The 12,682-nt window shown below is 51.6% G+C and overlaps 1 protein-coding gene across 1 annotated transcript; it reads right to left on the bottom strand.

Annotated features, from left to right (window-relative positions):
• Positions 1 to 250: 250 nt before the first annotated feature.
• Positions 251 to 11,299, bottom strand: STAMBP (STAM binding protein). The gene is made up of 9 exons (XM_009701299.1): positions 11,046 to 11,299; positions 6,332 to 6,407; positions 5,686 to 5,781; positions 4,597 to 4,972; positions 3,757 to 3,881; positions 2,671 to 2,808; positions 1,380 to 1,492; positions 844 to 943; positions 251 to 403 (listed from the first exon to the last, which is right to left on the bottom strand). Exons 1-9 carry the CDS (start codon positions 11,258 to 11,260, stop codon positions 347 to 349), a joined length of 1,296 nt encoding a protein of 431 aa, XP_009699601.1. The 5' UTR covers positions 11,261 to 11,299; the 3' UTR covers positions 251 to 346.
• Positions 11,300 to 12,682: the final 1,383 nt, after the last annotated feature.

Below are 12,682 nucleotides of genomic sequence, written 5' to 3'. Positions count from 1 at the left end.
TCCACACCTCACGGCTGCAGCAAATCACAGGGAACCCCTCCAAGAAGCTGTTCAAGCCATAGATTAGAGTATTAAACAATCGATTCAGTGTTAGCTTCTGTCTTTGAATTTCCAGTTAGCTTTTCCCCACACCTTGAACCTCAGCACCACTTCGCCAGCCCAGAGCCAGGCACTGAGGTTTCACGTGCTCCCACTGAGGTCAGGGTAGTGATTTCACCGCGGTTATTGGGGAGAAAGGGGAAGGATCACTACACGGTAGAAATCAGCTGCTACAGGAGGAAGAAAAAAATTCCCTAGTCCTAGAAGGAAGGTAGGTGGTCTTCTGTAAATGGTTAAGGCAAGAGGCCTATCGGAGATCCATCAGGACTACGTCTCTCTCGACCACTGACACGTGATTGCAGGTCTGGAAAAGAGGGGAAGAGAAAGAGGGGACAGGGGGTTATTCAGATGTTCCCACAGCTCACTTGAGTCTCCTCTATCTCCTGACACAACCTGCACCGAGTGTCCTTCGCAGAACAGCCCTCTCGGACCAGGAACTAGTGCCCTGCCCAGTGCCACATGGAGACCACAGCAGGACACCAATACAAATCTCTCTCTCTCTCAAATACAAGCCTTTGCCTTGACCTGTTTCTGCAGGGAAGTGCTCTGCATTGCACCTCCAACACACGCTAACGAGTTACAAAGCTTTCGTGCCCCAACTCTAGGAAGAGACAAGCCCCTGCCAGGCTGACTCTCCTGTCCCGGGTCACAGCCTAGCACCTCGACACAGACAGGAATTGAAGTGAAGCGTTCAACATGCTGACTTGCGGTCCCACAGCCCCCGCTGCCTCGTGGGTGACTTACAGTGAAGAGAGGGGGGTCTTTGGAGTGTGGGTGAAATCCTTTCTGCCGACAAGAAGATATCTCCTCCAGGCCATGCTCTGTCAGCTTGAAAAATCCCGTCCTAGAGCAAATAAACACAAGCTCTGCGTAGCTCAAGCCTCTGCATACAGGGGCACCTCCTTCTTTGTCTCAAGGAGCACCCCTGAGCCTGCTCATCTCCAGCAAGAGCAGCGATGCATGCTGCGGGACACTCCTCTGCCCAACCCTGCAGCCGCAGACCACTCTCCTTTTACGGGTGGGCAACCATTGCCCAGATACGACGCCCCCAAATCAGCTCAGAAGAGCTGTCGAATCGCACCTGCTCTTTCAGCCTCTTTTTGGTAAAACTTTCATTGTGTGACTTGACATTTTATTCCCACACCGGGAATCCGACAGAGGAAGGGTCGTGGTAAACAGCCCTTCAACATCTTCTGAAGAGGCAAGACCTCCTGCCCAACCTTTTGGTTGGGCAGCACAGGCAGAGGGAAAGGCCCTCCCTACCCCACATCCCTACTTACTCCTGGTATTTCGGAGAACACACAATAGCAATGGACTCTGGCAACATCATCTGGTAGGAGCAGTGCGTGTGCAGGTCGACGCTGGAGAGGAAGGCTGTCTGCGTGGGGTGAGTCTGAAACATGGCAACATAAAAGAGAGGGAGTTACAGCAGGGCGGGAGAACTAGTCCGAAGGGACTGTGCCTGCCAAAAGAAGGTTGTTAACAGAAAAGAGACGCAGCTCCTCGGATAGCACAGATGACATGCTTGCACACTGAAAACTGGTTTGGTTTGTCCCAAAACATCTGCTCCTCTTTTCCATCTGGAATAAATACAGGAGGAGCTCTACATTTCTGGCCATGTCCCACGGAAAGCCACACTTTAAAGCACAACGCTGTCCCTGCTTTCAAGCACGCCTCCCTGCAGGGCACTTCACGCGTTTCTGAAGCGCAGCTACCCCCGGGACACAGCATCACCAGGCACGTAACGTACTGCCAAGGCACTTCAAGATGTCACGTTCCACCGAGATGGGCAAGGGTTGTATGGTCACAGACAACCACCACCTTACCCAGCTCCGGCTGACAGCTACATATCACAGCCTAACTCTGGCTGAAAGGTCTTTCTCGTTTTGCTTGTTAGGTTTTTGTCGCCAAGACCAGCAGAAAGGTCAAAGGGATTCTTGGGGGTCCCCGAATGTTGCAGGGCCACCACTGAAGAGTTAACACCAAAAGCAGACACCTCACACATATCAGGCACATGCAGCAGGCATTTATTTGTCAAAGCCTGCGAGGCAGCTGCTGCTTTCGAGAGATTACTCAGCAGCACCAAACATTTTGCTTGGCACTGATCCGACTGCCAAAGGCTCCGTGGGGACAGGCAGCAGGGCAGTGCTGAAGCCAGTGGAGGAATCTGGAACTGGCACATCCCACAGCAGAGCGGCACACAGCCGCCTGCGAAAAGCAGCGCTACTATGGGGACGCATCACGGGAGAAGCCCTTTGCTGACAGCAGGAGCTTGGGATGCCCTGACAGTGCCTCTGGAGTCAGCTTTTAGCTGGATGAAACACGAGCTTCATGCCCAACGTCCCACCTTCCAAGGGCCTGATGCTTTAGGAAGGGATCCAAACTTAAAACAGGCCTGGATTTCTCCAGGAGCGCGAGTAGTGACAGAGACTGCACCAGAGGGAGAAGTCCAGCCATAGGATGCTGCCTGCTCCATGCCACCTCCTCCTGTAACTTCTCCTCCACATGCCCCTTCCCCTCCAGGCTGAATGCAAGGCCAGCTGGGAAGTGAAACAGGAACGAGAGACTCACATGGATCCAGCCTAGTGTAACGAGGCCGTGCTGATCCTGGATCACGAAGAGCTCCTCCTCATTCTCCGTGTTGCAATAATCGGGGCCTCCGTACTGCTTGGGAACGATGACGTGAGTTATCGTGAACTCGTTCCTCATCTGCAAGGCAGCACGGGGAGGTTGTTACCCACCGGACACCCCCCAAGCAGGAAACACTGCTGCCGCTCACTGGTGCAAAGGTAATTTCCTAAGCTTCGGGAACGCGGTACTTCTGCATTCATCACTCAGGGGCCCAGCCAGGGGAACAGCAGGTCTGGAAACAAGCCCACAGATGCATCCACCCTCCATTTACAGGTCACAGTAACTGCAAGTTACTGACAAAGGAGTCGCAGGATTTTCTGAGTCTGAGTGTGACCCACAGCTTTCTATTTCATTTTCCCTGCCGTGCAGAGCACCCACAAGAGCTCAGAGAAGTCCTGGACACCCACCGAAGCAAGTCTCTCCACACACTAGGAGATGATGCCTCATAATTAAATAATCACCAACGTCCTGGAAGCAGGTGGACTGCAGAAAGTTGCTACATTAAACAACTTCATTTCAAGGCAAACTTTTGCAAGGAAAGCAGCCCCAAGGGACTCAAGGGAGACAGGCTCGAGCTGCCAATAGAAATCTGGACATGCAGACTCTTTGGGGGAGAACTGACTGTCTCAAGTCGGTGTTTTCACAGCCTTGTCTTGGTGAGGGTCCTAGTTCACAGCTGGGACACCTCAGTCCTGCTGGTATCAAAAGGACAAGTCACCGGAGTTGCCTGTCACCGGCAACATGGAAGCGCTTGAGACAGGTACCCAGCAGGAGAGAGGAAGCTGAACACCCATGGGGACTCGGTGGCTGGCACCTCACTCAGTGTGAAGAAATCCTAACGCAAAAGGCAGGACAAGGAGAGGCAGATCATCCCCGATGCTCACGTGAAAGCCTAGTCAACAGTGAAACTGCACTACAGCCTTCCGTGGCAAAAATCAGGGTCCTCTAGCCATTTTCAAAGCTATTGCACCTTGACAGAAGGCCCGTGCTCCACTTCCAGGGTCTTAATCAGGATTATCACCTTACCAGCTTACCGCAGAGGATCCCACATGTCTCCACACCCCGGATCGTGTTGGCATCAGCTAGCTGGAGGAATTTCTGGCAGAGCTCCCTAGGGACAATGACTTGGCGAAGGACATCCATACTTGCGTCTGTGGGAGAATGGAAGCACAATGAGCAATGACTGTCAGCGGTGCTAAAGAAATGGTCCCTCGGTTCGCTACCTGAAGGGACTAGACTGAAAAAAATCAGCCTGGAAACATTAACTGCTCTAATGTCTACCCTTACAATAGCAGTCACAGATAAATGAAGTCACCGTGACACTTCGTAAAGGACAGTCACTACCTCTTTCAAAACGGGGAAAAATGACTAGAGTGAAAGACACCTTTAGCGGTGTGTCAAAAAAACTACTATTTTGTTAACAAAACTGAAATCACACATACTTACAAAATGTTATTTAAAGTAAGATGTGTCACTTGTCAAGAATCAGTCATTTGTAAACGTTCGAATCAGTATTTTGGAGCCGTATTTCGCAGAAGAGGAGAATTCAGTCAGCCTAGCCAGGAACTAAATCCCAATCTCCAACAAGTATTTGGATCTAGGAAAGCCAAATAGGCCGTAGACTCTAGATCAGCAGAGAGACTGGGCTGGAGAAGCATCAGGGGCCAATTCCCAAGAGGAGACAGTTCTCCCCAGCCCTGCAAATCTTTACTGGACAACAGGGAGAACATCCAGTGACTTGGAAGGCCAAACCCTCAGAAGGGATGGAGCCATGATCAGATACTTCCAAGAGCCTCCCAAGGCAAATCAGCTCCTTGGTTTGGCTCAGCCCCAGCAAGGGAGAAGGGTGCACTGAGAGGTACTAACTGTTTTCCGTGCTCCCCAAAGCACTAGGTTTCAAAGATCTGTCCACAACAGGAGGTTTGGATGAAACACTCCCCACTGATGGACTTGCGGGGTGAACTGGAGAGACGGGAACCTTTGGGATTAAATCAGTCGGGGGCTTTTCCACGCCAGGGATGAGGGGTCCATCCAGAGACTCAGGACTCGGCTCTGGCTTTCCAAATTCCTGCACTATCCTTAGACGTTCCTTCTCCAGTTCCTGTCGTCGAATCATCTCCTCGAAGGCATGAAACTGCTCTTGCTCTGCCTGCTGCTGCTTCATCAGGGCTACCCGATTTCTCTCCTCTTCCAGCTGCTGCTGCTGCAAAGCCAAATTGCGTGCAAGTTCCTCTTCCTCCTTCTGCAAGGAGAAATACACCAAGGGACATCAGCAGGCAGGGGAACACTAGCCTGAAGTAGAATACGAAGCCTATACCCCACAGGCCCTCAGCAATCCCAGACTACTTCTAAGGGATCTGCAAAAGGTAACCAGCAACCACCACTCCCTGAAAGGAAGCTTCAGCTTGTGAAACAGAGATCCGTGCTTCCATCAGGAGAGCCAGCTAGACCAGGGCAGTCAAACCGCTGCCTTACCCTCCCTCTTCCACAGAAATATAATTCCAGGTTGATTTCCCTCTATCCTATCTCTAAAATCACACTTGTCCACAGCAAAACTGACTGCAAAGTTTTCTGCTTTGCCCACAGAACCCCAAATCCTTGCCCATGCTGTTATCAGCCGTCTGCTGAGTTTCTGGACCATAAGACCTAGACCTCAAGTTAAGACAAAGAGAAAAAAACACCCCCAACAACAGCCCCAGCTCAGACTGCCTCCAGGATGCACAGTGAAAGGAGATGCAGGGATGCCTATGACAGATTCACCTACGTAATGACAGCAGAGACACAATCGGGACACGGGGATGTGCTGCAGGTGACAAGGCTGGACCCTGCAAGCTGGGGCTACGCAGACTTCACATTTCAGAGCACCCAGAGAGCCCTGGAGACCTGCCTTCTTCCAAACCCTCTGTGGCTGAGGGTCTTCTGGGGAGCACAGGCCTCCAGTCTCCTCTCACTCACCTTCTGCTCCTCGTACTTAGCATAGTCCTTGGCGTACCTCTTTAATAGCTCCTCCTTGAGCTCTTCAGCTCTGGGGAAGGCTACTTCTTTCAGTTTCTGAAGGGAGGAAACACAGTCATGAGTGTGACAGTCCCAAAGCAAGAAAAAAAAAAGACCTGAACAGATGCAAGGACCAATGGACATCTAGCACAGACAGCACTGCTAACACCACTGAGCAAGAACTTAGGCAGCATTGTCCTTTGCTTTTCTGGTCAGCGTTGAGCAGAGGAGCAGTAGTTTCTTGTGGCTGTGAGCAATCTCCAAGGATCCCCTGGCAAATCCCTTGAGGACCACCACACTGAGCATCCAGCCACCATACGTGGAAAAGCCAGGCGGTCTTTAAAAAGCAGGGAGTTTAACAGGAAAGAAAGGACGCCCCAGTGCTCAACAGAAAGTAAATTGGACAACCACAGCCAGCCCAGCGCAAGTACAACGGGGTAAGAAGAACCCAGGCCCTAACTCCCAAAGGGTCAGGGCTGCCCGGTCAAGCCAAGGCTTCTCAGCGTTTGTGTGGATCGCTCATCCCAGAGCCATGAAAACCCAACGCTGATGACCCCAAAATATTTCCGACAGCAGCCGTTAAAGACTCGGCAACGTTACTACTTACTTTCACTGTCTCCCTCTTCTCGGGTATGACAGCAGTTTTATAATCACGGTGCTGTGGCAGCTTCTCAATGAAGAGCCTGTAAACACAGGAGAGAAACTGCATTTCTGCATCACAGCCGAAAGGGACAAACACAAGACAGTAAGTGGCATTTTGGGGGTACGGATCATTCCCCTTCAGCACCGTCCCCTTGTTCTGCCACCTCCCTGGCCCCTGCGCTCCCCACAATCAGGACAGTCGTCTGCCTTTCTGCAGGAAACTCTCCATCATATAACGGCCTTCTGAGCTCTCCATGGCACACCGGAGATCTCGTTCAGTCCCAGGGGAGCACCTCGCACAGGAGATTTTTCTTCCACCTGGACTTTGGAGATGATCCTCAGGGATAAATATATTCGTTTTGAACAGAACATTAATAAGCTGGTCTAAAACACCAAGGATACTGGCAGCGATTCAGGAAGGTCCTTGGGCACCTGCGTGCACTTCCGCGAGCATCCAAGGGAATTACACACAAGCTCAAGGACTTGGCTGACTCAGTGCTCACACCGTCCTTCTGTACAGAGGAACAAACAGTTTGTGCAAGCGATGGGGAAATTAACTCAGACCTTGAAACAAGAAAACTTGCAGGTAAGCTAAAAGCAAGTTCACAACGTCCCCAGCTGCTGCACCAGGAGCCTTTTGGCTCTGGGGTCCAACCACCCCGGAAGGTCAGGGCAATATTTCAGGCAGCAGGGCTATTTCTGTGCAGACTCCTGGGAGGGAAATCAAGGCTGAGCTCAACATCACCCCACTCCCAGCACGACTATAAACAGGTTTATCTTCAGCTTCTCTACAAATGGGATAACTGTTCCCCCCTTCCAGGGAGCTCTGCAGGACACAGTGGTGAAGATGCAGAGAAAGAATACTGCAAGCACTGGAACAAGGGAAAAAGCCCGCACACATGGCGCAATTAACTCTTGCTCAGGTCTGTGAGGCTCCCCAGGCTTGAGGCATCCCCGAGTTATCTCTGCGAACAAGTCCCCAGCTGCACACTAGCTGACTCTGTGCTCAGGGTGAGCTTAGCTGGGTCCTTGTCCCCCGCAAGTGGAGCTGGGCTTGTTCTGAGAGTCCACAAAGCCTGTAGGCATAATAATACAAAAACCTCTGCCCTCCTTTGTGGTTCTTGGCTACACTGCTTCAGCATCCGAAGGAGGATGCTCTCCTTCAGAGCGCACCCTGGTGCCCAGGCCCAAGGAATAAGGGTAGTGAGGACTAGACTGCCCCAGGGAACAGCACAAACCAACCAAGCAGAGCCAAGCTGGAAAAACCTCAGGGGGGACAGAGTGAGAACGCTCTTCACGCTGAGAAGCCTCTGTGTGTGCAGCAAATAAACTCAGCTGCTTCAAAACCTCAGTCCTCTGGGAAAAGGAAGGATTTTTTGCAACTCCAAATGCTCCTGGTTGCCACTGAGAGCGTGAGGATGCCCTTGGCAGAGACCGCAGGATCAGGATAACCATGTCACAGCTCAGAGCCACGGAGAAGCCATCGCTCCATCCGAAACGCGCAGCAAGGTCCCTGCTCCGGGCTGGTGGTTGTGAAGTAGGTCACTGTGTCGAGGAGACAAAACAAGGCTATGATCATTGCCAACAGCTAGCAGATTAAAATGGAAGGGATTAACTAAAATGGATTAAGAGCAGATGCTGGCTTGGGGAGAATGGAAAAACCAGCAGAGACAGCTGGGTTTCCACAAGTCAGGAAGCAGGGAAAAAGTGGGCACCAGGATGAGAGGAGGACTCAGAGAGCCAGAGGAAAACTCTGAGGCAAGACCAGGCAGCTGAAGGCTGGGGACAGAGGCAGAGGAAGGGCAGGAACGGTTCACGTTTCCTATCGACAGCCCTGCTGAGGTTTGGCAAGACTGAAACCTGCAGCTCCCATCGCCAGGAGTTTTGGGCTTGTTCAAACCTCCGCCTGCTCCCGAGTCCACTATGAGCAGCAGCTGTTTGGCACTGAGCAGCCACATCACAGGCTATTTTTAAGCACTGCTACGGCACGCACGCCAAGCCGGCGTCTCTCAAGTCCCTTGCAACACCCCACGCAAACCCCTGGAGCCAACCCTAGCAGCTCACAGCCACGCAGGCAAACCAGGAGCCCAAACACCACAGAAAATTCATGTCTTTTTTTTTTTTCTTTCTTATTTGGCTCTGGTAAAATTAAACCCAGTGCGCCTGATGACGATTCAAGGAAGACATCCACTCAGATCAACGGAGAAGAAGCTGTTCAAGAAGACAAGCAAGCAGGTGTCTTACAAGGTGACAAGACACATGTGTTAAAACTCCAGCCTTAGGTTAGTTAGCCTCTGGTTATTCTCCGAGATAGCCGTGACATCCTCCTGCCTGCCACGCGGGCTGGGCAGCAAGCTTCATTTCCACATAGTAAAGAGAGGTGCTGTGCAGCCAAATGACCTGCACAAGATTGAGCAGGTGGCCGGAGGCCAGTCAGGGAACTGGTTGCCTCAATAGGAATCTCGGTGTAGATCTGTCTGGAGATTACCCCATGTCTAGACAAGATTGTCTCAAAAACGATGGCTCTCCAAATCGGGTGCCACAACACAGGTCTAATCGTGTAATTCAGGCCTTGATACCAGCCTTGGAGAGTGCTGTACAGGGAAATAAAGAGAAATCCAGCTTCCTAAAGCCACACAGACCACACCTTGCTCCCAAGGAGAATGTGCTCATCCCACCAAACACACCAAGCTAAGAGCCTCTCACGTAGTTCTCAGGGCCGGAGTCCTCCCTTTCCCTAAGGCACAGCCTGATGCGAAAGTGCCTGCACTAGGCCACACGCCCCAGTGGGCAGCTGGGCTCCGAGAAAGGACAGCCACAGCACTGACTGCAGATGTGGGCTGGAGCACCGGGGGAAGAATTCAGGTCCCGTTTCTAGAAAGAGAAGAGCAGAGCCAGTCCCCTGAGAGGCTCCAATTACCAGCGCCCTGCTCTTGCTTTCTGGATCACATCCCTTGGGGAAGAACATCCAGAAAACCCTACATCAAGCCTACCGCTTGAGCTACAGCTTCACACCTTCATTTAAAGGAATGAGATGGTGACATTAAATTTGCATCTTCAGACAATCCAGGGCAACAGTTCATATTCATCAGCACTGGAGAAATCACACCAAGGGAACGATTTTTCACCTTCCTGGCAGCCCAGTAGTCAGGCCAACGTAAATGCCACGAGGACCTGAAAGCTGCTGGAGAGAAAATACGCCAGCACCTATCACTGCTCTAATGAAACAGCAAAACTGCTTTTAGTTAATTTGTTTAAAGAGTTTCTCCTTCGGCCCTGGCTACGTAACCAGCCTGGAAACCTTCCCAAGGGTTTTACACTTCCCAGCTCCCTGTGCAGCCTCCCAGAACATTCACTTCGATGCCCATAAAAGCTCAGGAAGTGCAAAGTGGGAAGAAAAGCTAATCAGAGAAAAATGTGTTGGATTTAAGGGGCAGGAACCCTGCACACGGAGGCAGGGAGAGCAAATGCCCACAGAGATACCAACCACATTCTGGATAAATGGGTAGTGTGTGCACGGCAGAGACCACACCAGAGTGGCACTGGGCAAAAGCTTTTGGCGAAAAAACCTACAGGAACAGGACACTCCGTGCCACTGGGATAGTTTCGGAGAACCACAGTTTTCAACCCTTTAAACACTGCCAGGCACAGCTACAGAGGCACACATTTGCTCCACTCACACTCCAGGCTGCTCAGACACGATCCAGACCTGACACCACGTCACTGCGCTCCAGCTCGGCAGGCACGGCAGTGGGGTTTCAGACCCAAGATGGCTCGTTTCTGGGTAGCTGCGGAGATGACGGCAAGAATATGCAGCTCTGCACTCGTTTACACGGAATGCAGACCCTACAGCTGGAGACCCAGCAGCTGAAACACCAAACAGGGTGTTGGCTGGGTTTATATATGATCTGGGGCTTTATAGAAGGGTGCTCAGTACCCAAGAAACTTACCGGTTGATTGGAATCGGGTTCTCTTCCCCACGTCCCTCCTGAGCAGGGCTTGGGTGTATGTCTGTGTGTCTGTGGGGGACGGATTATATTCTGAGACGTAAAACTAAACTTACAGCTGGTCTCTGCACCTGAAGGAAGAACTCGCTGCCTGCGGTAAAAGGCTGTAGTAACTTCAGTGTAAAGCAGGCTTCTCTTCTGAAGCCCGTTTACTGGAGAAACTGCCACCCAGCCTAGATCCTTTCCAGGTAGATACTTGATACCAAGATCCTTTATGACGGATCCTTGCCAATCCGTGTGATGTTACAGCCAACCTAGCGACAATCGAGGCCATTCTAGCCCCTCGGTGGTGATAAAACACCAGGAAGATTCAACACACAGGGAGATAAAACCTCCCTCCCGCTGACAGAAGTCTCCACTAGCAGATGGACAGAGGGATACAAGATCAGCTTAGTTTCAAAGGGAACTTTTACAAACCTCCTGCAAAGATGAGAGAGGCGTTTGTGGGCTTGTGCCTCTCACCTTTACGACATCTCCTGGTCAGTCTAACCAGCTGTAACCTCAGCTCTGTATGAAACTAAATTCAAAAGGAGCGGAGTTCTGGACAGAACCCAGTTATTCCAGCTCAGCAAGGCCTCACAGTGTTTAGACACGCTCAAAATACGCAACACCAAACCCACAACCCCTTGTATCGACACGGGTTACTTTCAAATAAAGCAATGTTGCTCTTACGTGATATATTTGTTGTACAAAATAAAGGCATGCTCGATATTGCCTTCCTCCGAGTAAATGGTCGCCATGCGGAGGATTTCCACTCCAGAACGGTAGTAGCGTCGCGGTGGGATGTCCTCGTTCACTTCCACGGCACTTCCCACCTGGATCAGTCTTCGTACTCGCTCCTCCGGCGGGAGCGTGATGTCGGCGTGGTCAGGCATAACAACACACATCAAAGCTGCCGCGAGGCTGACAAACTCTGTGGCAGGAGGAAAGTCAAGTGCATCAAAACCAGTGTAAACCAGATAACTCATCCAGTTCCCTCAGGACTGTCTTTCCTTGATAGAAATCACCCCCTCTCAGCAGAAAAGTATTTAATACATGGGCCAAGCTAGGTCCCAAGGGAGGAATCTGGGAGAAGCCCAGCTCTTTTGGGCACAGTGCTTGGGTATTTACCTTTATGACCTGAAAGGCAGTCACGAATTCAAGATCAGTCCTTGGTCATTGATTCAAGCTAGGGTTTGATCCATCCAAGTCCTATCCAAAGTAGCACTTCCTTCCATATTGTCTCTCCACACAACTAGTGCTGGTCACTAGTTGGGGTTAGATGGCCAAAGCATTTCATTCAGACTCGAGCAGAAGCAGCTTTACATGGAGTTTCAATACTGCAGCCTTCACCATTTCGCTTACACAGCAGCAAGAGGAGGACAGAACTGAAGGCCATCCTTCCAGCCACTGCTGCCCAGTAGATCTGTCCTTGCCCAACAAACTCAATCCCACATTGCTCTCACCTGGGCACAGTTGCAATCCCTCTCCCCTGTGCAGCGGGAGGCACACCCGTCACCCCAGGAATGCACCTCGACCTGATCCGTGCCTCTGCCTCCCGCTTGGCTCCAACAAACTCTTTCTCACCCACAGCCCCATGGCACAAGTCGATAAATTCGAAGCAGAGGAAGTGCCGAGACTGTTTGAGGGGCAGTGAGCCCAGAAACGCTCCGCAATGCTCTTTCCCCTACACCAAAAGCAGTTTTCCTCTGGAAAAGCCACCCTGGACCAGCATAAGGGTTAAACTCCCTATGAAATCAGCGCTGAATCCAGAGCACCTCACAAGCCTTCCAGCAACATGACTATCACAGGCACAATGTCAGAATTTACCGCAGCTCCTTCCTAAACAGGGGAAAGGTCCCAAGCTGAGCTAAGCACTGCCTGAGGATCCCGAGTGGCAGAGGAGTTCCCTTTCTGGGCTAACCTCGGAGCAGAAGCCCCTTTTTAAGGCAGGCAGGCCTGCATTTCTCAGTCTGCATCCTGGAGGGGTCTCCACAGGCTTCTGGCCCCAAATAAGGGCTGTGGGATTCGGTCCTGTCACAGGCTGCTGTGCCAAAGCGCTCACTTATGGGGTGTGACAGAGCCACAGCTCAGAGCGGCCTTCAGCTTCTCCTCCCCACTGGTGCTTCACCCGGCGGGGTGGTGTGGTGTGGTTCAGTTGCTCCCCCAAGCCATAATGCTTCAAACCAAAGCCCCTCTGCCAATTTCCAGTCCTTCTCCCCCAAGAGAGGACAGGCACCACTCACACACCGTAACTCTCAGTGCCCTCAACCCAGAGCTCCCTGTCTAATTCCCACAGCACTCCTCAAGACAAAGAAAGTGCCCAAATC

This window comes from Cariama cristata, unplaced genomic scaffold, assembly GCF_000690535.1.
Source record: "Cariama cristata isolate BGI_N322 unplaced genomic scaffold, ASM69053v1 scaffold24585, whole genome shotgun sequence".
Taxonomy (NCBI): domain Eukaryota; kingdom Metazoa; phylum Chordata; class Aves; order Cariamiformes; family Cariamidae; genus Cariama; species Cariama cristata.
Note: the sequence above shows the minus strand (reverse complement) of the source record. Positions and strands in the feature narration are given on the sequence as shown.